The following is a 27448-nucleotide window of genomic DNA, read 5'->3' on the forward strand; positions in this document are numbered from 1 at the left end:
TCAAGGAGGCACACATAGATACAGAATTTGTTCTTAATCAAACAGCAAGCTAACCAGCTTCCAAGTTAAGAAGCTATAAATCTGATTGTTCATATTCATTATTATCCATTTCAAGTTTGTATCTAGCTTCACTCAAAAAAAAAATGAAAAGCTTCTGTTCCATGGCAAGCAACTCATGCACAATTTGAAATAAAGAAAAAAATCACAACGAAGTATTTTGTGTAGGAAAAAAAAAAAAAAAAGGAAGAAAAAAGTCATCCAAACTAACTAAACTAACTATAGTGAGAATGTGAAAGTTTCAATAAAGTTTTCCTTGGGAAAAATTTCCCAGTGCAAGACAGAAATTCTGGGCCCGCAAGACGGATGGCAGGGGATATTTTATATATATATATATATATATATAAGATCAAGGAATTCAACTTCAAGCCTATTCCCCAAACCTTCAACATTTTTTAGGAAGTGAAACACCTCACAGAATAAATGCTACAAGAGACTCATCTGAGGATATCCAGCTGTTTAGAGGCTGAAACAATCCTTAGTGATGTGGATATGCAATAAAACTAAGACTTATTGCCTCATCTCTCACGGTTCACAGTATTTTAGTTGGAAGATCACACCAGAGTATCTCTCTCTCTCTTCGTTTTGTTTTGGGTAAACACAACAGAAGTCTTCAAAAAAACTTTAATATCAACTAAGGGCAGACTATGAACAAGTATTACAGGATGGGAAATTATTTCCTACCCATCTCTACTCTTTATGTTTTTCAACAAATATCCTTAATATATTATAAGCTGTGGTAAGAATGGAAAGAACAAAACTTCAGGAATCCACAAATAAACATAGGTGCATGCTGTAATCCAAAAAAGCTTGACAGCGCCCATATAAATCCAACTATGTGTTTTATTTTTTAGAGTAATACCTGATTTATACAAATGTTGATTATGTTCTTAGTTTCTTTAAAGCCCAACATTGCACTGAGTACAGCATTCCCAGTTTTACATCTTCTAGCAAATTAGATGATGAAGATGAACTAAGAATGCCTTACACTTGAACTTCACAATGGTAAACACTGAGGGCAATATCCTGCAGAGAGACACGAGGAAATATCTGAGACATCAGAAGCACAGAAACTGTGTTACATCATATCCCACTGTTACAGCACTCCAGGATACTTGTTATAAGGAGACATACCATGACCCAAAATTCATACATAGGTTAAAGGTCTGCAGACAAACACACAGGAAACCACACAGCTCAAGTTCATCTGTGCAATGTCAATAGTTTCTTTACCAATACTTGTCTCCTCAACACCATCACAAGTTTTGTCCAGGCTCTTCTCTTCCCTGGAGCCCTTACTCCAGGGTTCCCAAGGTTCTGGCTTCACTGCTGAGACTGAGCTTTGGGGCTTTTGTATAAAATATCTTCTGGTCCAGATGCAATCAGAAATACCAGTTCCAGAAACAAATCCTAACTCTACTGCACATCTGTCAGACTCCTGTTATCTGCAGATTTTTCATAAAGCTGGAATCGTTGTAAGAAAATGTACTTTTCTGTCTCTATAGCATCCTGCACTACACTATTCCTGTAAGTCATAGGAACAGCGTGATGCTAAAATGATCAGTTCCTTATGAAAATGTTAAAATACACAAGGAATATCCATAAATAATTCCACAGAATACCTATAAATAACACCTCAGAGGCTGTTTCATTCTGTTCCTAGTAAACGTTTCCAGCTCTTCTACAAAAGGGAACAATAGGAAAAAAGGGACCTACCAAAAGAAGATTATTCAAGATTGATTGACTTATGACTGTATCTATAAAGAGCTATCTATATGGAATTATAACTATATCTATCTACAGCTTTGAGGCCTCATGTACTGTGCTTTCTGTCACAAGACTACAAATGTTTTCTCATATGATCTATGGAATAAAATTTAAGTCGCAAAAAATTCTCACTGGAGAAAAACAGACTGCAAATAACTTAAAAGACAGGTGAATCCATCTTGCGTCAACATAATTGGGAGATGTTAGTTATGGCTGGTTTCGAAGCATTTTATTTGCTCACAAATTGCAGTAGGTCAAATTATTCTAGCACTTCTGTAAAATCAGCTCACTGGAATTTTTGAAGCATGTGAGTAGGCGACATACCCTAATTGACTTTGGGAATCTCCCTATTTTGCTAAGCTGTAGAAATTCACTTGTATCTGGGATCTAAGTCCTGAGTACTACGGACCTCTTATGAGTCTGAACAGTTAAAAGAAAAGCAGTTTTACAGCCTCAGCTGTAGGCCCTCAAGATGCAGTAAAAGCAGGTGTTAATTATTTCTAAGACAGAAAGTTTGCATACTCTGAACACAATCTCAACAACATTTATCTTGTTTCGTCCTGTTATCTCACACACAGAGCAGCCACACAAATTTGAGTGTGAACACCTCACACGCCTAAGTGTGAAGCCTGGCTTTGTCCTTCTTTAGGGCCTCACTGTGGAAAGCATCCTAAAGGCAGATATCAGTAAAATTACTCATGAGAGTACAAAACGCACCCCAGATAGTAAGATTGGACCCAGGGAGAACACACATTTGGGTTATGCTGCTGAGCACCCACTATGCCCATCACCTTTGATCAGGTATTAGTACTTCATAGGCTTAGAGTAATAGAGCCTTTAGGGAAGGTTTAGCCAGAAAAGTAATCGGGAAATACTCTTGGAGGCTATTCGCTGAATAGAAAACCTCAAAGTTATTGCTTTTGAGACTAATGGGAACTACATACAACTAACTCTTCATGCATCTACCTGTTTCTCCTCACAGTAGTATCTAAGCACCTCATGAAGAAGCAGCAGCAGTGAGAGCTTCTATAAAATATTTCAAAGGGTCAAACTTTGCAAACAAATGTCTCTTTCTCCAAACAAAACAAAATGAAATGATGGTCAGGAATTGTTAACACTGATCACGTTGCAGAGTCTCTTCCTGCTGTCTTTCTCTCTTGCATAAGCTTAAAACACTTAGTGTCATGAATTATAACTTTTAATTATTCTTACTATTAAACAAGTACTAAAAAAATTCCACAGCTGAATAGCTACACATTTCTCATTATATGAAATGATGCACATAAATCCTCCAAAAGAATTACAGACCTGAAGACTTCAAGTTAACTATGACTACTTATTTATATATATTTGTGAGTGTTAATTGTGAAAAATTAATGTCTTGTTTGCAGTTGCTTCTGCTTTTTTTTGAATTTGAGCATTGCTCAGTTGTAAGCAAGTAAGACCTAACAATTCACACTTACGAACAAAATATTTTTGTGATTAGAAAAACATAGTGTCTGCATATTTGGCATATATGTTCACCACATTCTCCTCAATAAATTAAACAAAACCACACAGACATAGTGAACACAACCTTTGGCTGAACTAGTTTTTCAGAATATAAAGTAACTAATTAATGCAAAGAAGGCTGCTGGAAAATTTGAGTACTTAGTTAACAACAGAGCTGTTAGGACTGGACCACCACTGTTATTCATCACACATTTTGGGTGGCAAATATCATCATCAATATACACTTGTCTACTGAAACACCAGTGAACTCCGTTCCTGAGGTCAGTGTGAAGGGTGCTTATAACTTTAACGGATGAAGAACTGTGCTTGGTATTAAGGAGGCTGAAGTCCTGAATCAGTAAGTCAAACGTTCTAGAAATGTACTCATTTGCTCTGCAAGGCGAGAAGGGACTGTAACTCAACCCTTCTCACAATTTAGAAAGGGGTCGGCCAGGCACAGAGCTCGCAGGGGGCACCGCAGCGGCCCCACAGCACAGGCTGGAAAAGACCAAACGTCACCACGTACTACGCGGCTTATGAGATACAACCGCATGGACTTGCAGGGCTGAAAACCCAGCAGTTATCCCTCGCGCCTTGTCCTCTCCTCTACTGCCCCTCCATCCTCCACTCCCGCTAGGCCTGTGCACTTATCATATACATATTCATAGGGCGCCCGGAGCTGACAGCCCGCCCCAGGTCCGCCCGGCCCAAGGAGTGGGGGTGCCTGGCCGGGGGCGACAGGTTGAGCCGGAGGAAGGCGAGAGGAAGCCCGCGGGAGGCGGCACCCGATCCCGCCCCGAGAACTGGCAGGACCCCGGCAGGAGCCGTCACCCTCCGGACCACCTGCGGGGTTCGGCCCAGCCGCTCCGCGCTACGAGGCACGGTCCCTCCTCGAAACCTTTGAGCTCCGCCGAAATGCTCTCTGAAACTTCCACGTCTCCGGTGGCCCTTCGGGCTCCGCGGCCGGCGCGACGCCGGCAGGGACGTGGAACGGAGGCGGCCGGTCCAGCCCTGTCCGCCGCCGCGCCCCAATCCCAGCTAAGCCGGAGGCTCTGTGGAAATGGGAAGTCCCAGAAAAGCAGGTCCCGGATACCTTCCCCAGGTGAGGGAGTCGGGCGCAAGGCTCCGGCTACCACTTATCGCTGCTGCCCCGGGAGGGAGCAGGTGAGCCCGGGACTCTCGCCCTCACGCACATCACCGTAAATAAAGCCGAGACAAAGTCACCAGCTGGGTAGGGGGTGGGGAGCTGTATTAGACGTCGAAGTCACTTACCGGCTTTGCAAGGATCCTTATAATCTATCGCTTCAGTTTTATCCTCTTCAGTGAAATCGTAAGTGTAGTCATAATCAAGGCCAGAGCAGGAGGAAGGCTTCCCACAGACAGTCCACCCGGCCAGCCACAGTGCCATCCTCCAGCAAAGCATTTTCATCCTCCCTCGGGTCGAGAGGTGGTGGGCAGGGTGCAGATGAACTAGGTGGCCGGTTCAGCTGTCCACGCCGGCTTGGGAAAGGAGGGTAAAGGATGGAGGAACCACAGGTTTTGGGGGGGTTAGAGTTTGGTTTGTTTGTTTTCCTTCTTTTTTTTTTTTTTTTTTTTTTTTCCTTTCCCACCTGGAGTCTCCTCTGAGAGACGCTGCTCTCTCTAGGTAGCCCCAGTCAGACGAGTGCAACACAGAGTGAGGAGCATGAGCGCTGCTACCCCTCCTGCCCCCAGCCACCTCGCCGGGGAGAAATCGCTGGGTGTGTGGGTGGGCGCAGGGGGTGGACTCAGGCCGGGAGATCCTGTCTGTCAGGGCGTCCCCTCGCCTCTGTCAAACCCCAGCCAAACTTCCCGCGGAGGAGGAGTAGGCGGTGGCAGCCGCTGCCCGCGTCCCGCTCCGCGCCCGGCCCACACCCCGCCGACCCCGGTCCCGCTGCTGTTTCCAGAAGATGGATCCGGGCTGCACATCAGCAAACTACCACGGGGAGAAGGGGAAAGAGAAAGAAAGAAGGAAGGAAAGAAAAGGGAGCGGCGGGGGGGGGGGGGGTGGGAGCGGGGGGGGAGGAGAAGGGGGGATTGTGCACTAAAGCAAGCCGCGGAGCCCAAGTGATGGGAGACAGCAGCTATACTGAAGGGCGCAGAAAAAAGTGTCAGTGCTTCCTCCTCCTCTGCACAAACACTCTAAGGTCTGTCTCTGGTCTGTCACCCGCCCCCCCACTCCCCTCCTCCGTCCCCCTTTAACTTACGAAAACCTTAGAGGCAACTAACACACAGTCGTCAGCATCCTGCTTACTTATTCATACAGTCAGGGTCAGGATCCGGGCTGCTTCTGATCTGCTCTCTTGATAGTCTTATTGAAACACACGCGCATTCACTATATGCCTCTATCTCCATATAGCTTTCTCTATAGATAAGCAGTGCATGGCATTTAAGCAACAACAACAAAAGAATCGAGATCAGATAAAACAACGCACAGGTCGACACCCGGCAGCCAAAAAAGCTCAAAAGAATGGGTGATGAGGAGGACGGTGAGAAGAATTAACTGCAATTTTAGAGACGGGAAAATAAATCAGTGGCTCTGTATTTCTCCCTCTGCTGCGGCTGCTTTGCAGTGTTAGCCCCATGAGCTGACGGGTGGGGGTTAAGGAGCGAGGGGGAGGGGGAAAGAGAAAAGTTTAAGCGTCCATAGTTTGTTTAAAACAGAGGAAGGCAATATAAAAAGGTCCATTGGTCTCCAGAAGTTCAGCCAAGCAGCTGGGAACCGGTTCCAAAATGAAAGTAAGAACAAACAAACAAACAGAAAAAAAAAATAATCAAGGCAAACAAAAAGTAAAATTGCAGCAGCGCTGAGATCTTGCAGTCAGGCTTTCCTGTTCTCACGTGGATCTCCAGGAAAGTGGTGGAGGTTTATTTTCCAAGCGAAGTTTCCGCGGGAGCCGCCGCCCCGCTCCGCGGTATCCTGCTGCGCCCCGCCGCGCTTCAGTGCCGAGGCGCCCCGAGCCGCTGCCGCCTGCGCGGGGCCGGGTTTTGTTTTAAAGCCCGAGAAGGGATCAACGCGCAAAGCCTCATTTCAGCCGATAAACCTGGAGAGGGAGGGGGAAGGAGGGATGAGGGGTGGAGATACGTGCTGCTGGAATAAAATATGATCAAGCCGGGAAAAAAAAAAAAACAAACTTAATATATATATATATAGGTAGCTAAAGATCTCCCTCCCTCCCTTGCCTCCTCCCCCGGGAGGGGCAGCTCCGATCCTGCAGAAACGCCTGAAACTGTTTCAGACCAAGGTGAGACTTTTCCGTAGCAAACTCTCCTCCTCCTCCTTTTACGAGTTTCCATGGAAAAGGGCGATGGGGGGACGAGGGGTGGGTACCGGGGAGTTTCTCCTGCTCCCATTTCGCCAGGGTGTCACATTTAACACGGACTTTTGAAAGGGCTGCCGCGAAGAAGTGGCTGCGTCTTTCTCTCACGTCCGAGCCCGCACGGGCTCGCTCTCGCCGCAGCACTTCCCGGCCGCCTTCCCCCTGTCGCAGGGGTGGAAATCCGGAGATAGTCCCTTCCCCCGCCTGTGCCAGGAGCGCAGGCAAAGCCGGCGGCGCGGCGGGCCGGGAAGTGCTGCCTCGGGGCGCGGCGCCTCCCGGGCAGCCGCCCTGCGCTCCCCTGCGCTCCGCGGGCGCGGGCCGCCCCAGGTGCCGCAGAGCGGGGAGGCGGGGGGAGACTGGGGCAGCGCCGGCGGCGAAAGGCAGTTACGCAAACTCCGGGCTAGCACAGTTTGCTACCGAAGCTGAGCTGCTCCCAAAAACGGGGTGGGGAAAGACGAGGCAAAAACTATACTGCCCGCCGGAAGTCGTTCCATCTGCCCCTGCCCTCCTGTGAATGAAGGGTTAGCATTGCTATAGATAGGTGCTCTCAGAGTTCATACCATTAAAATTGGAAAGGTCGGTTAAGACAGAGCTAATAACAGCTTCATAACAGTATATTAAGAAGTCTAGCACTGAGTCACATCAGTGCCTTTGAAGCATACATGTGTTGTGCTACCTTACATTTTTGTCATCCAGGTTGTGTCCACATTACTCCCAACTTAATCTCATTGCTTCAAAGTTGAAGGGCAAGGAATGAGTAGCTGCCACTGAAAAGCAGCAGCTTTCAGTAAGGAATAACTGTTCTTTGTCCCAGCAGTTGTTTCTTGTGTGTTACAAGGCCTGCAAAAAGTACCACACACCAGATCATAGAAAAGCCTGAGAAACTTCTGGCCCGTTCCTTTCGTCTCTTCCTCAATGTAATTTCTGTGACCATCCACCTCAAACACTTGGAACCGACTCCAAGGAAGTTATCAGAGATTCTTCCTGTCAATCCATCAGAGCAGTGTCAGGGCTGATGACTGCCTTCACTTGCACAGTGTCATGGTTTGGTGGGCTGTGTTTTGCTACAGAAAACCATTTGATTAAATCCAAAATCTAGTTTCTGTTACTTTTTTATGACCACAAAGGAGTTAATTTATCTTACAGTGTCTTTAATTACATGCTCATTTCACACATCACACCTCTCTTACCTGGTTTTGTTATTCTGCTCAGTCATGTGTCACGCATGCACACCTTTAAAAAAATTAATTTTCTTTCATGACCCTATGCACCTCCACCCCAAAAGAAACAACCTTTAACAAGCACACATATTTGTCAATAGAGCTTTAGAAACAGTGACTTTGCTGATTGCTTTGCAGCCCCAGAAGAGGAATGTACAACATGCAATCCTTAACACACCAGTCTCCCCAGTGAGGAGATTATTAGAGTGTCTCTCCAGCAGGAGATTAACTCTCCCTACAAGGTAGGCACTGACGTCAGCCTCAGCCTCCAGCCAGCAATCTGCCCCCGACCTCAGCATCACCAGCACAAGCAGAGCAGCACCAGCCGCCTGCAGCCTTGAGGACAGCTGGCCTTGCAGAGCCCTGACTAAGACAGGAAACAAACTCCGAAATGCTAGATGGGAATCATGCAGAAATCTGGGCAAATAAGTGCTGTAACAAATAAATGTGTGTATAGGTCAGGGTAAAAGCTGTTTTCTGCTTGTGATCCAGAACAGCTACACATTAGAATTACTGTTTAAAATAAAGAATTGCAGCTCTGCAAAACACTATTCTAAATTGCTTAGGTGTTAATATTCTGACCAGTTACATTAGTAAAAACCTTTCCTCATATTAAGATAATTTTTTTCTAGTAAACAAACAAGTTGACATTAAAAAAAAAAAAAACAAAATTTTTACCTTAAGTAACCTGTTAAATATTCAATCTAGATTCTTTCATGATGCAACATTTTGAAACATTTTAAGTACAAAATATTTTTTTCTTATCACACATTCATGTCTACCATTCCAAAAAGCTCACAACTCTGATAATCCATCTGACAACACAGTCAATCAAAAATCCATCCTACAGCCGTTTCCAAAGAAACGAACACATAGCCAGGAAGACAGAATGCTTAAGCTGGAAGGAAACCAACCAAAGGAACACAACAACAAAACTCCAAGCATTTTCCCTTTTCCTTTAAATTTCCTGGTTTGGGTTATATTACAGGGACACATAATAGTGAATGCAGTTATGTTAAAAGTGGTGGTGTTATTTAGATATACATATATATAAAAATATATATATTAAAATATGTATATAAATATAAATATATATATTTAATCCAGAAAGCTGGAGGCTTTTCTGCTCTTCCCACACACACACAAAAAGAGCTTTAAAAAAAAGAACAAGTATGTAAGAAAGACAGACACAATCACAGAACTAAAAAAATACATCTGAAACATCGTTGCTCACACCTCCTCCTCATTCTTTGGCTATCTGTCTCCTGCTTAGGCCTCCATCTCGTATGGAGTTTTAGGTGGGTGGACACAATGGGCTTATTCACAGACATCAAGCTCAGCACATGCCTAAGGCTTTGAAGGCTGAAGACCATGACTGGTCAGCTCCCTGGGGCTGGGACTCATGGGATTTTTCAGAAGGCAAACACAGTGAAGTTCAGTGGGAGCTGCTTACCTTCCTACTTTTTTTTTCCGATAAACTCATTCCTTGTCTCTGAGGTACCTCGAGCACTTCTGAAACAGCTGAAACTATGTTTAAGTAGTTCCCAGTTCCCCAAGTCATTATTTTGTCGGGAAATACTGAAGCTGAAAGTGCATTGTAGCAAATAGACTGTCTACACTAGCAAACTGGTATATACACAATCATAAATATATACCAAGTAAACTATAGAAACTAAAATCAAAGTTTTCAAGCTAAAAATCAAGCCCTCATGATCTTAACAGCAGTGAGCTCACCTGTGAACATTTTTTCTCCGTTTTCTCCCACATCTACTCATCTATTACGAAGGTTGTTCATTGCATGTTCACATACATTTTTTTTTCTGCAGATCACTGTGCTTAATTTACAAGGAGTCCTTCAATGTCATGTTTTCTGTTTTATTTTTGAAAACATGCCCCATGCTTTATTCATTACACACTTATTCAGATCCTACTCTGCATACAGAGTTATTAATTTCCTCATGGGCTTTTTATAGAGCTTGTTGCTACAGTATTCATGTGCTTCAAAAATATTAATTGCTTTACTTTCATAATATACCCCTCAGATGAGGGGATATGAATACTACATGTAGGAAGCAGTTACAGATTGCCTGGTTTGATGTCTTGTAAGCCTGTCAGGACTTGGCACTGTAGAAAAACTTAATTCTACAAGGCCTGGATCCCACTGGTTTTACTTGCAGTAATTTTACTCACTGAGTATCCAGAACCACTTCTAATCAAAGCCTGGAGTTTTCAGGCATCTGAAAATGAGAAGCAAATAACAAGAAGTGTGATTTAAAAGCCTTGAACCAGCTTTATCAAGAAACTCTGCAGCAGAGGCAAGGGCTAAGACTCAAATTTCAAGCCGTTCGGTTCTCTGAAGGCTTTAGACACCATTGCTCTTCCCATAAGTCCTTTTTTCAATACTTCCTTCAGTTTCTAGAATAAACATGACCAGACTCCTGCCAGCAACAGCCCCATCATTATTGACACCCACATAATTCATCCACCGCTGTGAAACTTCTGCTCCTCCACGCAGTACCTGTTAGCACGGGTAGGTAGTTCCGTGTTTGGCCCAGTGTTTGAAAAAATGTGTCTCTCTTCACCACTGGATTTCACAGTTATTATTGGCAGAAGAATGACAGCGAATCTTGGGATCCCTTCCAAGCTCTGGGAGAGGGTGTTTTTTAATAGCACACTCCCATCTGCTTGCTTCCCATGTCCATGTTTTGCCTTATCTTGGCTTATTATTTCTAACCTGCCTTCATTCTCTCTTCAGTCTTGGCTGTTCACCCCAGTTTTGTTTTTCTTACCTACGTAGTGCTAGTGTTTGATTTTCATCCCAGTTCCATCTGTCCTAGTTGCACTTTTCTTTAATCTTATTTTGGGACTCCTCACTCTCAGATTCACCCTCAGCTGTGCAGGGTTGATATTTTTTGTTGTTTTGTTTTCACTAGTTGATCCTTTTCTTATGCCTTCTCACCTGATTTAACTTCTAGTTGTGTTGACATTCACCTTCCTTGTCTGTTCTTCACTCCAGGTATGTGCCACAAGGTTAGTCTTGCTCCTTGACCTTATTTCTCAGTTACAGAGTTATCCTAGCTCCAGCCTTTGTACTGCTGTTCAGGCAGTTTTTCTTGTCTGCAATCCTCCATCTAACTCTTTCCTTTCACTCTGTTACTTCTCAGGCCCAGTTTCCTTATCCAAGCAATTTTATTGTCCCAAAATATACCCACCAATCCCATTGCTGAATTCTCCTAATCATATTCCACATTCTTTATCAGGAGCTTTGTGCTGACTTTACAGTGCTGCAAGATCAATTCTTCTTCTCTGTCTATTCAAGTCAGACAGCTTTCCTCTCCTCATCCCATAGGTACCACATGCATTAAGCATGTGAAATCATAACTTCTTCTCAATTAAGTTGAAAATCCAAGCAAGACACAGCTTAAGATGATCATATAAAATGTCAATGCAGGTGAGACACTCAGGTAAGAAAGCTGCATATATTCAAGGCTGGCTATGGTGATGCTTAAGTCCATAGTAATGTTAAAGGAAAAAAAAGGAGACATTCCATGAAATAAGGACTGACACTCTCCTCAAGTTGTAACTACCTTTCCTACAAGTTAAGCATACTGAAGCGCTTCCAAAAACACTGCTATGATTTTTAATTGAGCAAACCCACGTATCTGCAAGTTTCATTTTCCAATATCTGGATATTTTAAGCTAGTATTCTAAAAGAAAGGTTGAAGAACAAGAAATTAAAACTAAAACTCAGCTTGCATGGAAAATGTCATAGCAAATCTCTACAGTTAAGCAAAGGTTTACAAGCAACTTAAACATCTATCAGAGGACAGTGTAAGGGAATTTTAGTATTAGATACCAAACCAGACTGTTTATAACATGTGTGTTACAGCCTCTGCATTGTTAATGCTCTAAAAACTGCAAAAGAGAATAAAACTATGTTGACAACACTTACTGACGTTAAAACAAGTAATCAAGCAACAAAACCAGTGGTGCACCGCTTAAATTAGAAACTGCTCTGTGTTTGCTCAGCATCCCTGATCCTCATCAAGCCATAAATCAATTTGCAGTAGCTGTGGACAGCTATTTAAACACAGGGCCAGAAGAGCTTAATTGTTAAAGCAATGTTCAAAGCTAGAAGGTAGAGGAGGTTAGTATAGGAGGTCATATCAAATATTCACTTGTCTGAAAACTGCTGCATTCCAAGTATTAGGAGGCCCCCTTCCCTCCCTGTAATTAAAAAAACAAAGTCTATGAGCTTAATAGACCTTAGCTTGCAGTTCTTCAGAAGACAGAGACTGCCAGATGAAAACTGACATCTAAATGTTCGCCAGCTCGATTTTATTTGGTTTAGTTTATTGTCTAGCATTCAAAAAAAAAGCTAGCTATAAGATGTCTGATTTGAAGTCTGTAGTTTATTTTTACAAATTGGTAAAGCATTCATGATTCAATTCTCAAGTTTGTAAGAGGCTACTCTTTGTCAAAGTCAACAGCAAACTTGTGTTTGACTTGCATAGGAGCTGAACAGAATCACTTACCAGTCATCATTCTAGGCATTGGTAGCTGGTGCAGATAGTTTCTTTGGCAACTATATGGTAATGTAAGTTTAATAAGCTACAACAATTATATTACTACTCCTAGACCTGTTCAGCCTTCATCTATGAACAAATGTTGCTGTTAGGCTGAGCAGTGACATTTGTTATTAGACTGACTAGGTGTACAGGGTTAATCTTACCCTCCAGTATTCAGCATACTGTCACATAGCTGGGAGTCAGTGGCTCATTTTTGACAGAAAAAAAGTCTCTAACGAGCCTGATCTTGAGTGACTGCTGAGCATTTTGATCTTCTGTTCATTCCTGGAAGATGAAGCAGCTCAGCACCTTGCAGAACAGGATTCACTGTTTTGAGCCACATGCCGCTCAGATGAAAAACCTCTGGTTTAGTTTATATTGGAATTTATCACTTCTGATAACCTCTTTGGCACTTACCACAGAAAACATGTAACACTGAGACTGGAGGTAAGCTATAAAAGCAAACAGAGGAACCCTGCCCTAATTGGGTTTGTACATAGACACAATGTATTCTTCTAACTCCGGATCACTGAAAACAAATAAGGCGTATCACCAGCTCCAGAATGAAGAATGGCAATTGTCTTACAGAAAGCAGCATGAAACTATGATACAAGCACCATCAGTGACAGCAATGTCGTCCTGCAGTTATTAGCCTTGTTTTATTTGTGGTCATATTTCCATAAGTTCTCCACACAGCAGAGATCTTTTCCTGCTTTCAACATTGTCTAATGCATATTTCATTAATACTTGTAGTATCATACCCACTGAATTTTATGGTGCAGCTATCCAGAAAAACCCTCATATACCTAAGGAAGCCTAGCTAGTACCTTTTTCTAATCTTCAGTGGCATAAGATCCTAAATGTCTATGGCAAAACTAATTTAATTGCATTCACATTATCCAGCTCTCTCCAAAATTGTTTGCACTGTGCTTATTATCAATTTTTTTTTTTTTTTACTATAATGGAACATTTTCCTAGACTATGCAGCATAAGCTTCTTTTAAAAGAAGACACTGATGTACCATGAAGCAATAATTAATAACTTCTGCCTGGAGGGTTCAGGAATTATCTTGTATTTTAAAGAAGGATGCTCTTTTACTCACCAAGGTGACAGTTTTGTGCAAACACCAATCAAGCAGTATTTGCTGTAAATAATACACATTTTACAGTAATTACACATATACACAGAATATATGTATGCATTACAACTCGAGCTCAATTTACAACCATTTCAGTAGAATTTTCCTACAGCACAGTTAGAGCACTACGCCCTTGCAATTAATTTTTTTCCCCCTCCCCTCAAAGCTAATCAATTTGCAATACCAGAAATGTCACGGATGACTAGAGATAGTTATTGGCAATTGTGTACACATATACATGCACACACACATCCATAATATAAAGGACCCAAACTATAGTCTGAGATCAAAACGCTTCCGAAGTTAAACTAGAATGTGTAACCACATTCTACATAAATTTTTCAGCCTTCCAGGAAAAGGGTGAAGGGCATTCCAGGCACCACTTACACATGCAGGGTTCTGTGCTGCATAAAATACAGAGTCCAGTCTTGCTGCAAAAGCAATACTGTGTTACTTTCTGCATGTGCTGCAGATCTGAAGAGTCAAGAAGAAGCCTTTACTTTCTGAGTCCAGGCTTAAAACACTGTATATATGAACAATTCAGAATCTTCAAGCATGGAGCATAAGAATCAAGGTGTATGTTTGTACTTGTTTTTATTATTATGTAGAACTGCCACAACAGGTAAAATTTTTAAGTATGTGTTCACACATGCATTTTACTTGTTAAAAAATAATACTTACCATGTAAAAACTGCACTTCATTCCCCCCCCCCCCCAAAAAAAAAGACCCTTAACTCAGTATACCATAAGCAAATTTATATCTGTGTGGATCCTCTTTTTCAGCAAGTGACATGTATAGTGGTTTGTAGGACATACATCGCAGATAAATGCAACAAGACGTATTATCAAATTCCCTATACTAGAAAAATTTGTAACATAAACACTCAAATTTTGCACAAACTGCTAACAGTGGAAACAGTCAGAAATCCTTCTGCTTGAAGACTGAACTGTACTGAAGTGATGAGTCATGACTTCTAAATGACTCAAATAGTCTTCAGTTTGTGAAAAGCTCCTCTAGTACTACTTCCCTTTCCTAAGCCTGCTTTGTTCTCTCTGTATGTGTACACAAATATGCTGAAAGCCATTACTTTGTCACTCAACTCTCTTTAGAAATCAAGACTGTCTGTTCATTTTTATTCTTATCTTTGTAAGAAATTATTTCAATTGGTGTCAAGTGTCAAACTATTTATTGAATACAATTTTTGATATTGACATGTTTCAGTTGACTCAGAATAAGGCTGCCTGATACATTTGTAATGAGTTGCCTATTCCTGTCCAAATACCATTTACTTTAATGAACAGATTGGCTTGGCAATTCTCTTCATAGGTAAATTTGGTTTTTCTGTTACTGTTTGCTACACTTTTTTCTCTAACTTCCATCCCTACTGTCACCACAGTTATGGAATATGTGTTTGTTTGGGAAATAAAGACATAGGAACATGACTGAAGTTTGGTTTAAAAAGCAGTGGCAGACCAGATGAGCAAGCTCTCTTCTGAAATGCAACCTATGATTATATTTTAGTACCAGAACTTCCACAAGGAATATTGTTGCTGTGGCCTACATTTTTAATGTAGTCCTTCAGATAGTCTGAATATAATTAATCAGGTGAAGTACTGGAACACCAGTACTACCTCAAGGATTTCACTGTGGAAGGAGACTGGTACTTACAAATTAAATTTATTATTAATTTTCAACAGTGAGCATTTAATGAGCATAATATAGAAAACACTGCCTGGCCAAGTCTCCAGTTAATATCCAGATTAAACTCTGCAACAAAAATAATCTCACCTGTACCAGCATTAGGACTTTCTTACAGATTACCTGACATATGTATTTAATAACAAGTAGATGCTGTCTCCTTCCTGGACTCAAGCTTCTTGTCCTGAACAACCCTGTTTTTAGCAGGCCACTAGGAGACAAGGAGAGAGGGCCCGATGGTGGCATTTGCCTGTTTTTCCAAGGCTGACCCACAGCCTGCAAGAGATGGTTTTGCAGGTAGCCGGCAGGGAAGGCTGGCATCCTTGCCCCCGCCAGGAGGTTGCGATTTTTGGGCATCCTGCGACCCCTAGTGAGAGCCAAGGGCGCCCGGTCAGCAGCCGGGTCAGCAGCCGCCCCCGCCACGGCTCCCCAGGGCACCCGGCTCCGGCAGCTCCAGCGCGGCACGGACTGGTTCCAGGTCACGGGCAAAACATACCTCCAGCGATTTCCCTTTCCCCATTAACCGACCGAAACACACTACTATAAAAACATAATAATGCGTTGTCTTTGGGTGCTTTGAAACAATGTGCTGATTGTATTGCAGCCTCACAAAACGCTGCTGTATGTGTAAATTCTCACAGCAAGGGATGAAGAGGTGAGGGGCAGCATCCATCTTCTGCATATTACAAAAAAAGGAAAAAAAAAAAAAAATTGCCAGTTACACTTCAGTGAGCTTTTCTACTTAATTATGTACCTGTAAGGCCTAAGCCTTTGCAAATAACAATCAGTATGGGAACAATATTCATTTGCTAGACAGTGTTAATAAACATTGGTGAGAAGTTAATCTCACAGCATTTGAAATTACAAGCTAAGTTTTTCACTGTTGTCATCATGCTCAGATCCACCAGAACAATGAAGTTTAAAAACAATGATTCTGTTCTAAACACATGCGTGAATTAAAAGCTGAAAATGTAAACATGCAATTATTGAAGAGGAAAGCGTAATTCTTAACTTGGTTCAGTTCCCTCAACTAAGATCAACTTGGTATTCATGTTATATGCATTGCAATACATATGTTTATATACACAAAATTGTATCAAATTGGTTTATGCATTAAGCATGGTATACACAATTTTAGGGCCACAGTTACAGTGTGAAAGGGGAAGTCCACTGTTTTCAATCATACAATTTTTTAATAAAACATGCAAATGATTATTTCTAATTCTAAAAATAAATATACTTGAACTTTAATGTTTTGATTCTCCAATAGAAATGAAAATATGCATTAATCAGTGCAAATACTTTACTTTTAAATGGGAAGATTTTGACAATCTGACTAGTAAAGAACTGTTTTCTATCAGATGAAAAGATTCCAAGATATGAAATGTGCATGGTTTTCAAAGACACTTATTAATACCTTGTGATACATTCATTTCCAAAGCAGCAGTAGAAGACTAGAACAGAGGGGGTTTATTCAGCCTTTTACGTCAAAATAATTATTACTTGCCTTCAATGAATAGTATTGCTTTCTGTTTTGTAGCTCTCTATGGGTAAAAAAAAAAACAACCCTGAACTCTAAAGCAAGCTTTGAAGTCATTCAGTCTTACTACTTTTTTTCCTTTTGTTCACAAGTTGAGTTGGGTCCAAGCCGTATCTATCATGTGCTTTGAAGGAGAGGAGTCCACCTTTCTGCACCAGTGTGTTGAATATCACAGCTTGCATAACTCATAATAATACACCAGTGAAAAAATACTCAATAAAAGAGCTATGTCTCTTCTATGTAATCTCTCCTCAATAAGTTAGGCTAATTTTTCTTTAACTTTACTCCACATATAGGCAAAATAGTACATAGAAGTTTTTATAGACCTGTTTGGCTGAGCACAAAAGCTTCAAACCCCGGTAATATTAATGTAATCCTGTTGTGTCACAGTGAGGGAGGGAAGGGGAAACAGCCCACCAGAGGCAGTAAACCAGATTCTGTGCAGCAATGTGCATCATGTTGATGGCTTGGTTCATGGCTATGTATGAATCAATTTGTAAAAAAAAAAAAAAACAGCACTTGGAAGTGTACATTACTAAAAGTTGTATAATTTTAAAAGCATATGGTTAATGTTCAAAGTTGTATCTTATTTACCAAAGAAAAATGAATCTTTATCTTCTGCTTAGCAGATATAAAGATATAAAAGTTTGCTTTAAATCATTTGGTCTTTTACCAAATAATTCTGGAAATTCCCACAGAAAATGCAAATTCTATCTTGATATTTACATACATTCTCTGTAGGTGTCAGCATTGCTTTATATTGTTGTAGAGAACTGTATATTTTTCTTCTCAAAGAAAGAAGAAACACAGACTTGTCATTTTCCAGATGAAAGATAATTTTTCTGCTGTCAGTTTGTCTTTTTACTACCAATTTCAGTGTAAGATTTAATACTATATTGCACAGGTGCAGCTAAAGTAATTGCAGAAAAAAAACCCTGCACTGTTTTCCTATGCACCTGTTTTCAGTTTTAAAACTTCTTTTCCATTCCAGCTATTTTCACCATAAATATCATCCTTATTGATGTAAACACAAGGTTCGTGAAACATTTGTAAATATTTATCAGACATTGCAAAGAGTAGCAATTCAGTCAAGCTAAGTAAACTGTGAATCTGCCTTCTTTACACAGACTGTAGAGGAATGCTGAACCAGAAGTTCTTATAGGTTTCTGGGTGAAGTCCTCAAAGAGCCATCATGAGGCAAATATTTAATATTTATGTTTATAAACTTACTGTACAAAATAAAAGTGTGCCACTGAGATCTGCTGATAGTATGTTATTGAAAAGAATTGGCCATGCAGAAGGGAACTGTACTGTCACACTAAACGTCAATGACCTTGGGAGCCAAAGTAATAGTAATTGGATGAAAATCAATTGTACAGAATGCAAGGTCATAAATAAAGGGCAATAACAAGAATTATTTCTGGAATCTCAGACAAAGTGATGGAAGAAAGATATGGATTTAATAGTCAAAGTTATTATCAACCTCCTACACCCAAGAAACAGAAATACAATTGAAGCAACTATGAAGCAAGGTATTTCCAGTTAAAAAAAGAGCAACATTGATGACATTATTACAAGCTCAAGCATGTATTAACATTTTTTGAAATAGTACATATAATCCTGACCATTCTTTTGATCAAAACAATAGAGAGCCCCTCTTCCAGGAGTCTCTTCCAAGAGAGCACTTCAGAAAGTGCATGAAAGGGTATGTTAGCTTCCTATAGAAGTAACAGGAAAATAATTAACTTAGTAACAAACATAGCATCAGCCCAAGGAAAAAATGGCTACACACTCACTGCTCAAGAACCACATGAAAAATTGGGAGAGAGATTCTGACATAGCTATGAAGGAGGAATAATGAAGGAAGAAATCCCATCTAGTATTCAAAGGGAGTTCAAAATCGAGCACATAACCTGTCTGTCTAAGAGTGTGCTGAAATCCACATCTCGGGGATGTCCCAGTAGCTCAATCTTTCAATTGCCTTACAGGTTTGAACTGAAGTTTGTCCCTAGTGCTATACCATTATCTATTGATAAAGTCAAGTCCTACTTCAATCCATAGATTGCAGGCAGTTTTAGTTGTTCTATTCGTAAGTGAAAGGGAACAGCTGAGAGATTTTTTGAGCAGTAACCTCAATCTATTTAGAGCAGAATTATCCTTCTTCACTACAAGTGACAAGCACCTTGACTGCAGAGACTTCTCAGTGTTGGCTGGCTCACAATCAACATTTGCAAGTTACTGCATTTTAATTTAGATGTGGATTTCACATAGGGTATTTACTCAAGTCCGAGTCTTACCTGCCTACTTGCATAACACACACTCTTCAGAAAATGTTGCTTCTGAAAATTTGTTTGCATATGCATTTTTCTCTTCTCTTGCTCCCTTCCCCCATGTCTCTAATAAATTTGTCTATAAAACAGAAGAGCTGCACTGATTTATTTTTAGGTCATCTCAGAAGTACTTAGAAGCTCCTATTAATGGCACAATAGAATGCTGAGTTTTCTGTAATCTGTGGCTGCAGAATCTTGTCTCTATCATAGATTTGCCCTTGGGCTGCAGAATAAAGTATTTATAGCCCTTCTCATACAAAGAGATTTGATCATTCAGAAATACGGTAATGAATTGTGCAGTATTTTCTACATCCCCAGGCTTGCTACTAATATTAGTGTTAAGGAAAAGCTGATGTCACCTGATGTGACACAGTCTCTGCTTTTGTATTCTACATCTCTGGGTAACACTAGGCCAAAAAGGTTAAGTATTATTTTTGCATTAATTTATTTGAACAAAGTTCTGTTGTCATGACAGATTTAGAAATAGTGTTCTCCACCTAATATACAGACTGCTATAGTTGATACAGGAAATAGGAAAACTCAAAGTAGCACTTCTCAGAATCTATCCAAAGAAAAATTTAAGGAAACAGACAGCTCTGACCGTTTGAAATGGCCCATAGTTTTTACTCTTAATAAATGATAGAAGCTGAGGATGAGGTAGACAAGGCCTATTTTTTTTTCAGAATACAATTTGATTCTAACGTAAGATTCAGAAGATTATGGGAAGGTTAGGAGTTGCTTTACTATAAGGCATAAGCCTGACAGAAAAAGCTCTATGACTTAACTGGTCTTCTTAAAGTCATTCTCTAGTCTCTAGACCCAATATCCTTGCTTTGGAGGAACCTGATTTAAGCAAAATCTTACAACGTGGCACACAGCACGACTGTGCTTTTATGAGAACACCCCTGGCTGGAAGCCTCACTTATTCAGCTGGATTCGCTCCTTTGCAGCTCAGGGTACTTGTGCAGCAGTGGCAGTGATATTCATCTTCCCATCTGTGCTGAGTAGACACACTTCCACAATCACAGCCACATCCTGACCCTCCTCAACCCTGGAATATTCTCATAAAGCTCATCAGTTTTTATTATCCTGAACTAGGGTTGATTGCTGTGAATAAAAACTCAAGTAAAAACATCTGATGTGAGTTTATGATTTTACCCAGCTTCTATGATGAATGACTACTTAAAAAGCAAGATAACCTGTTATGACTCCAAAAAAAAAAAATTAGAATCCAGCAGGACTGTCAGTGATCTCCCTTTTTTACCTCTCCCTTCACTCTTCGCCATAAGAAACAGCAAACCCAAAATACAAACCCTCACTGAAAAAAAAAAAAAAAATTATTCAGATCCTTAAACTAAACTGCTCAAATGCAGAATAACAACAGAAGGGATAAGTGCTCACATACAAATAAGTATTTTTAGACTACTAATATACTGCCATTACATTTCATTATGTAATAGGTGAAGATAAAATGGGAGTAAAATTTTGGAAATGTCAGTTTTTTTTCTCCACTGTAAAACAGCACAGTTAGTTCCAGTTCAATTACTTCAGAAGAGCACAACAGTTAGAAACAGAATATCTCGGAAAGCTGAGAATCTCCTTCTAAGCTATGGCATAGAGACCCTGGTTGAGAATATTACTGAAGGTGATATAGTTTAAAGATGTCAGAGATAAGACTTTTTGCTGTTGTTTTCTGCTCTTATGATTCTTTCTTTGGTTTCTATGATTTAGAGAAATAATATTCACATTTTAGCAACAACTCATCTGAGCAGACTGTCACTTGCAGTCCAACTTCTGAGTACAGTGTGGATATTTCTCTTCATTGATAAGGCGCTTCTGAAGTAAGACCTAGCTACATGGGAGCAGAGGCCAACTGCATTGCTTCTAATTTGTTCTAAATAAGCAAAAAGTAATTCTTCCCACATCAATGTCACATTGGTTAGACTGATGCTGAAAAATAGGTATTAAAATGGAAATGGAATGGACAACCACAACGAGTTACTTGGAGAACAAACTAGATGCAAGTTAAATATGTGGAAGCTGATACACCAGTTTCATTTAGGCCTTGATTTTAAAATAATCCCCTAAAACTGAAAATAAACTGGACTATTTAAAGAGATTGCAAAACAAAACAAGTCCTTCACAGACAGTTTGCAGCTACTTTAATAGGATATACAGGTGAGTGTCAAAGATAAACACAGACTGTCATTATAAATAAGGAAACTTGTACTTAAAATATTAGTTAACTTGCACTGGTATTCCATATCCATACCTACTAAAGACTGATTTACTCTTAGTCACTTTTCCTAGTTTCCTGTTTAACAGTTCAGTAAATGTTAGGTATGTATATACAGGTAATTTTAATAGCTCTATAGCTCAAATAGCTCTATTAAGAGCACAATATGAAGTATTAAAAGCACAACTCCCTTGTAAAACATCTCTTAATTATGACTGCACACGACATTTTCCCCGAAGTGCAAGAATGAACAGCACTCACTGAGTTAAATATTTTCTTTGATTGTGGTAGTACAGAATGTGGACCTATGCCCTGAAATTTCTAGGAAAATCAGATGTTCACAGTTAATGGTTACCTAAGGAAAAAAAAAAAAATCACCCCCAAAACAGTCCCTCACAGTGTCTTTTTTGGCAGAGGCAGTGACAGAAACTCATTCTCAAGGGCAACATACAGTTTCCTCAGCTACAAGACCATCCGTTCTTTTCTTGACATCCCAAATCATTCAAAACACATATCCCAGCTTCCTCAACAACTGAGATGAGTCCTGCAAACAACAGACTCTCTCATTGTGTTGTGCTGATTCATTCCAAGCACTGTTCATCCTGCGCGCTGAATGAAGCAGGGTCCTGTGGGAAAACAAAGAATGAGATCATGTAATTAAAGACTATCTCATAACGTACACGGGGATTGAACTATAATGGCCTCAACAGCCTTAATTCTATTCCTTAACTCTTAAGTGATTAAGACTGCAAGTTACTTTAATATTGTTTTCCGAATATAGCCGTCAACAGTCCTGAGCAGAGACATTCAAAAATAACCAAAAATCCTAAGCCAAGAAAACAGCCACATGGAACCATACCAACTACTACTATATAGTATACAAGGAGAATTATCAGTAGAGCCAACTGGAGGGGGAAAAACAACACTGCTGTGTTTACTGAACATTTTTCTATTCTCAATTTGCCTATCCATTAATGTTTAAATGTTTTCCAGAGGTGTTTCAATCTTAATGAAATTCTGCCAGATTAAACTGTTTTCAAATCCTGCTTTGTGATTCCCACCAGCTCACACACTTGCTCAATCCAGAAGGATGCTATTGAGTCTAATCCACATTCTTCAGGCCAGCAGCCTACCTAACAAATAGAGATATCCTACGGAATCTGCTCCCAGCCTTGCCATTTCTCTGCTGGGTGCTCTGTCAAGTAAGACATAGAACAGCAATTTCACTCTGAAGGAAATTCAGCCTGTTCTGAGAGCTCTGTTTTAGCTATGTTAAGCTTCTAAATCTCTCATAAAGTGGACACTATTTCACCCTCCCCCGATCAAGTCTCTGGTACATGTACAATTTGTTTTGAAGCTGAATGCCTGAAGCACACAATGGTTGTTCATAATTCTTTGACTCTTCCCAAGTATTGGATCTTCTGCAAGTCCTGACAGCCATCCCACAGCAAAAGAGATCATTTTGAAAAACATCTCTTCCCTGAAATTCTAGACTCTGAAAGCATTTTGTTTTGAAGCTCCAGAGAAACAGATTTGGGACTGTCATACCTCATGTTTTCTACCTCAGCATGCCTGGGCTCTTACGTTTAGTGCTCTCAGGGAGCAGCACATGCAGGGCTGCTGTGCAAGGGGGACCAACCTCAGAGCTCAGGACAACCTCAGCAAAGAGTATGCCCACACTAGCTAGAGTATGGAGTCCTGGAAACAGGGCCCACCCAAGCACTCCAGTAAAGAGCAGCTAAAGAAAAGTTTGGAAATAAAGCTAAACCATAAAGCAGAAGAGCCCACCCAAGAGACAGGGCTAGGAATGAACTACCCACAATGCAAGTTTAAGGTCCAGCAACAAATCACCATGCAGACAGACCAACCTAGCATAAGTCAAGAAGAGACTGAAGGCCTGAGCTTAAAGCTCCAGGATCTGTGGGCAGAGGGCATGTGGGTGAGAGTCCCAGGTGAGGCTACTCAAGGCTGTTAATGCCTGTTAGTGCACTCAGTCTATCACAAGTGTTATGGTTACTGTTGGAGTTAAAGCTAATGAAAGCAGGGGCTGCAGAGTCTCAGTACATTCAGTAGTTTGCAACCTTCAGAGGAGGGTGTGAGCTTCTATGAATAATTCTCATTTGCTGTGTTGTTTGGTTTTTTTTAAAAAAAATTGTTTTGTTTCTTCCCATATCCATTTGGGACTTTGTGGCTAATATTGCTTATTTAAAGGATTTACTCTTCCTCTCTTTCTTTAGCTGTATTTTGAGTTATACTGGCTTCATTTGTTTGAAGCCATATCCTTCCTTTCTCTGTTCTTTTTGTTTGTCTCCTTTGTTCATATTTTATGTTTGTTGAAATGTAAACTTCTGGGGACTGCAATATTGAACAAGTTCCTCAACTCTAGTTGAACTCATTAATGTTGGGAACAAGAGTCAACAGAAGATAAAGGACGTAAAAACTTCTGTTCCTCACTCCTGGAGGTTTTTCCATCATACGTGCTTGGAACTCTGCTTTCAAGAACTGTTTCCAAGTCACATTCTTCTGTCATTTAAGAGCCTCGGAACTGAGAGGACCCAGGGAGAACTCAAGACCCCTCTTGTCCTTAGGCAGTGAGCTCTAGGTTGCAACTTACAGAGGTGTCACAGGTGTTCAGCAGCTGGTCCTACTTTAAACGTCTCTGAGGCTGTCAGTGTGAAGATCATACACAATTGTGGTGCTTTATTAAATTAAGAATAATGTCCAACAATACCGCAAATTATGCCTTTTTTAAATATCCACATATAAATCATATAAATGCAAGCAGCTGCTGTATCTTGAGGTGCTCACAACTGAAGCTTTCAGTGAAGAAAGATATGTTACTGTTTTGAATCTCTAAAGGAACTTTTTGTATCCAGAGCCACAGAATACCTTGCAAAAAGTAGCTAGTTAAAGCTTATCACATTCTCGTGAAGCTATGTAGGAAAACTTTCATCAGCTTCTGCACAGTTATATCTAGGGTAAAGCACAGGTGATGACTAGGACAGCAACACAACAAAGCAATGTGGCACAGATGGTGAATAATAGTGCCATTATCAGTTGAACTTTGGACCATACTAAGATGCTGTTTCATTAATTTTGCCAGGACACCTTTTCTTACAAAGTGCCATACAAGGTTTCACATCAGAAAGTGTCATCATGTCTTGGATCACATCTGATACAAAAGGCAGCAGGTCATATTCTCAGTTGTGTTTTGGTTCTTTTTCCCTACTTAAGAACCAACAATGTCTGTAAAGCAATCAGAAAACTCTCATTATGAAAGTATATCACAGGGCTTATGGATGCCATGAGACACTAGACCTCTGATGTGCTGAGCACTCAGAGCAGTACAGAGAATCAAATAAATATCGTTATGACAAAAATCTTCTGCGTTTTCCTGTTATAACAAGAAATTGCGTTCAGCAGCACAGTTGATACACATCATCTTGGGGTAATGGTAGTACAGCACTGGGATGCTCTGCTGACTGCATTCCCAATATTACTTGCTGTACTCTGCTATGTGTGAATACTCAGATGCAGACAGCCATGAACCACCTCCACTCACACTCTGACCTAGCATTACACAAGATTTTGTTGTCCCAAAGTTGTTCAGAGATTCAGAACCTGATCCCCTGAACCCCTCCGTGAAGCATATCTAAGCAGGATTTATAAGCTTAGACACAGTCCCCTGCTTTTCGGACTGAAGAGCAAATAAAGCGGTATCATGACTTATGTGACTGTACTTAGACAGCTATTCCAATACTAGTCTTAATTAAGTCGTTAAAACAAACTGTTAAAGATTCAAGATATGACTGCTTACATAAAATAAATTGTGCTGTTTGGATAAGTATGCTTCTCATAGCATTTTTACATCTCTCCATTACTCCAGTGGACTGTTTCCAAAATAGTAACATATATTTATATATTTTCACTAAAAAACAAGATATATAGCAAAGAACTATGGGCTCTCTAAGTGAGAAGATGACCAAAGTTCATAAACATGCATTTTGTGATTCATTCAGCCAGCGACAAATGGCACTCTTTATATGGACTTTTCAAAAACATTCAGCATGTGAGGTTAGTTCATTAATGTGGTGTCACAAATTGGGAACAATATCTTTTCTCATCCAAAGATGTGGCGTAGAGCAAAAAAATTATCAACTTCTTCACCCCTGGTTTCGCTAAAAGATTTTTCTGATATTACAGAACAGAGCTAGATTTTCTGAAGAACAGGTGTTTTCCTGGTCCTCTTTGTGATGCAGAAGCTGCTCTTGGGAGAATGTTAAGTAATTGAACTGTAATTCTGATTAGAAAGCACTCACACAAACTCAAATGAAATACAATACTGAAGCAGTTAAAAAAATTAGTTATGCATAAAACATGGGAGGTATTTTAATGATGAATAAATCAGAATGAAATGTGGGGGTTTGTCTGTTTGTTTGTTTGTTTTTTTAATAAAGTAGACTTTACTTATTAGTAGCAGATACAGAGGAGGGCCATGAAAATGCTCAGAGGGCTATAACACCTTGCCTGTGAAGAAAGGCTGAGAGATCTAGAGTTGTTTAGTCTGGAGAAAAGAAGTCTCTAGGAAGACCTTATGTGGTCTTTCAATATATGAAGGGGATTATAAGAAAGATGGAAAAAGACTTTTTACCAGGGCCTGTAGTGACCAGACTGGGGGGATGACAGTTTTAAACTGAAAGAGGGTAGGTTTAGCTTGGATATAAGGCAGACTTTTTGTACCATGAGGGTGGTGAGACACTGGAACAGCTTGCCTGGAAGAGTCACGGATGCCTCCTCACTGGAGATGTTCAAGGCTGGATGGGGCTTTGAGCAACCTGATCATGTGTAAGATGTCCCTGCTTGTGGCAAGGGGGTTGGACTAGATGATTTTTAAATGTCTCTTCCAACCCAAATCATTCCTCGATATGATGATTTTATACTAGAGACATGCTTGCTTATAAATATTTTTACAATTATAAAAGCATTGAATTAATCACTTCAACTCATCTTATGTATTTAAATTCCTGAGACAATTTTCTTTATAAATACGATTATTGTAGTATTATAAATATAAGTTAAAAGTGAATAAATCATAAGCTACTCCCTTTCCCTGAAGTAATTCAATGCTTAGAAAATGGTTGTATGGATTTTGAAATGAGTGTTTGGGATTCATACAGTGTAAATTTGACTTATAGAAGGTCCTAGAAAGTGCAAACAGAATAGATCTAATTATTTTTAATATATCAAAATGTAGTCTGCCAAATATAAATAGAAACAAAAAAGTGACTTTTAGCTAAAACATAGCCATTGTTCTATGTTCAAGTACTGAGTTTGAGCTGCTCAGAGAGCTTCAGCAAGTCAAAAAACCAGGATTTAAAGAAATCTTCACCAGTTTTCATGACTGTGTTTTGATGCATGATAGAATAAAAAATGAACACTATTATATTCCATTTTCCTTGACAGAAGACTTGGAAAAAAAGAAGCGGTATCCTAGCAGCAAGACGTCTGAAGTTTTCAGTGCAGATACCTCATCCTCTTCACTCTTTTAAGTAATAAAAAGAGAATAATAAAATTCCAAACTCACAACCAAATCCTAACATAAAACCTGAAAATACAACAGCTCAACCATACGTCGTAGATTTGAGCTCATTTTTTTCCTGGCAGAAATGTATGTTCAGACAACATCCATAATACAACTCTGTGACTGAAAGGACAAGACAGTGTATTTCGTGCTCTTGTCCATTTAGGTCTCTACCTGTGAGTATGTAAAACCTTGCTGTATCAGATTTCTTCTGATGAAATTTATTTCATATCCAACAAGTATCTTTTTCTGGAGTCTTTCCTTTTATGTAACACAAGCAGTCATGGGCTCTGGTTGTGGTCCTCTTCTTGATCTTCTCCCCTGTAAAACACCACAAACTGTCATTGATATGTGAGGATACTTGAGAACACCATGCCCTGCAACACCTAAAGAAAGTGCCAGAGAAGGGCCACATGGCACAGACCAATAGACTACAAAGTCATTTTACAAAGCCAGCTGTTCAATAAAAATATATTACTTTAA

The 27448-nt window shown here is 40.3% G+C and overlaps 1 protein-coding gene and 1 long non-coding RNA gene across 6 annotated transcripts in view; both read right to left on the reverse strand.

Moving 5' to 3' along the window:
- The window catches only part of TLL1 (tolloid like 1), a 136402-nt gene extending 130100 nt beyond the window's left edge, over positions 1–6302 (reverse strand). Inside the window, exons 1-2 of one of the 5 annotated variants that reach the window (XM_065061388.1) lie at positions 5588–6302; positions 4588–4815 (exon numbers count right to left, since the gene is read on the reverse strand). Coding sequence is in view for 4 of the 5 variants with exons in the window: in XM_021287563.2 (XP_021143238.1) it covers positions 4588–4744 (157 nt within the window). In the remaining variant the exon portion in view is untranslated. Of the gene's footprint in view, positions 1–4587; positions 5126–5587 lie in introns of those variants that run through there. The other 4 variants (XM_021287563.2, XM_005502506.3, XM_065061387.1 and 1 more) reach the window with 4 other exon arrangements.
- Positions 6303–16728: 10426 nt separating this feature from the next.
- The window catches only part of LOC110358799 (uncharacterized), a 31853-nt gene continuing 21133 nt past the window's right edge, over positions 16729–27448 (reverse strand). Inside the window, exons 3-4 of the long non-coding RNA XR_010472279.1 lie at positions 27140–27286; positions 16729–22010 (exon numbers count right to left, since the gene is read on the reverse strand). This is a non-coding gene — a long non-coding RNA (uncharacterized LOC110358799). The remainder of the gene's footprint in view (positions 22011–27139; positions 27287–27448) is intronic.

This window comes from Columba livia, chromosome 4 (genome assembly GCF_036013475.1).
Source record: "Columba livia isolate bColLiv1 breed racing homer chromosome 4, bColLiv1.pat.W.v2, whole genome shotgun sequence".
Taxonomy (NCBI): domain Eukaryota; kingdom Metazoa; phylum Chordata; class Aves; order Columbiformes; family Columbidae; genus Columba; species Columba livia.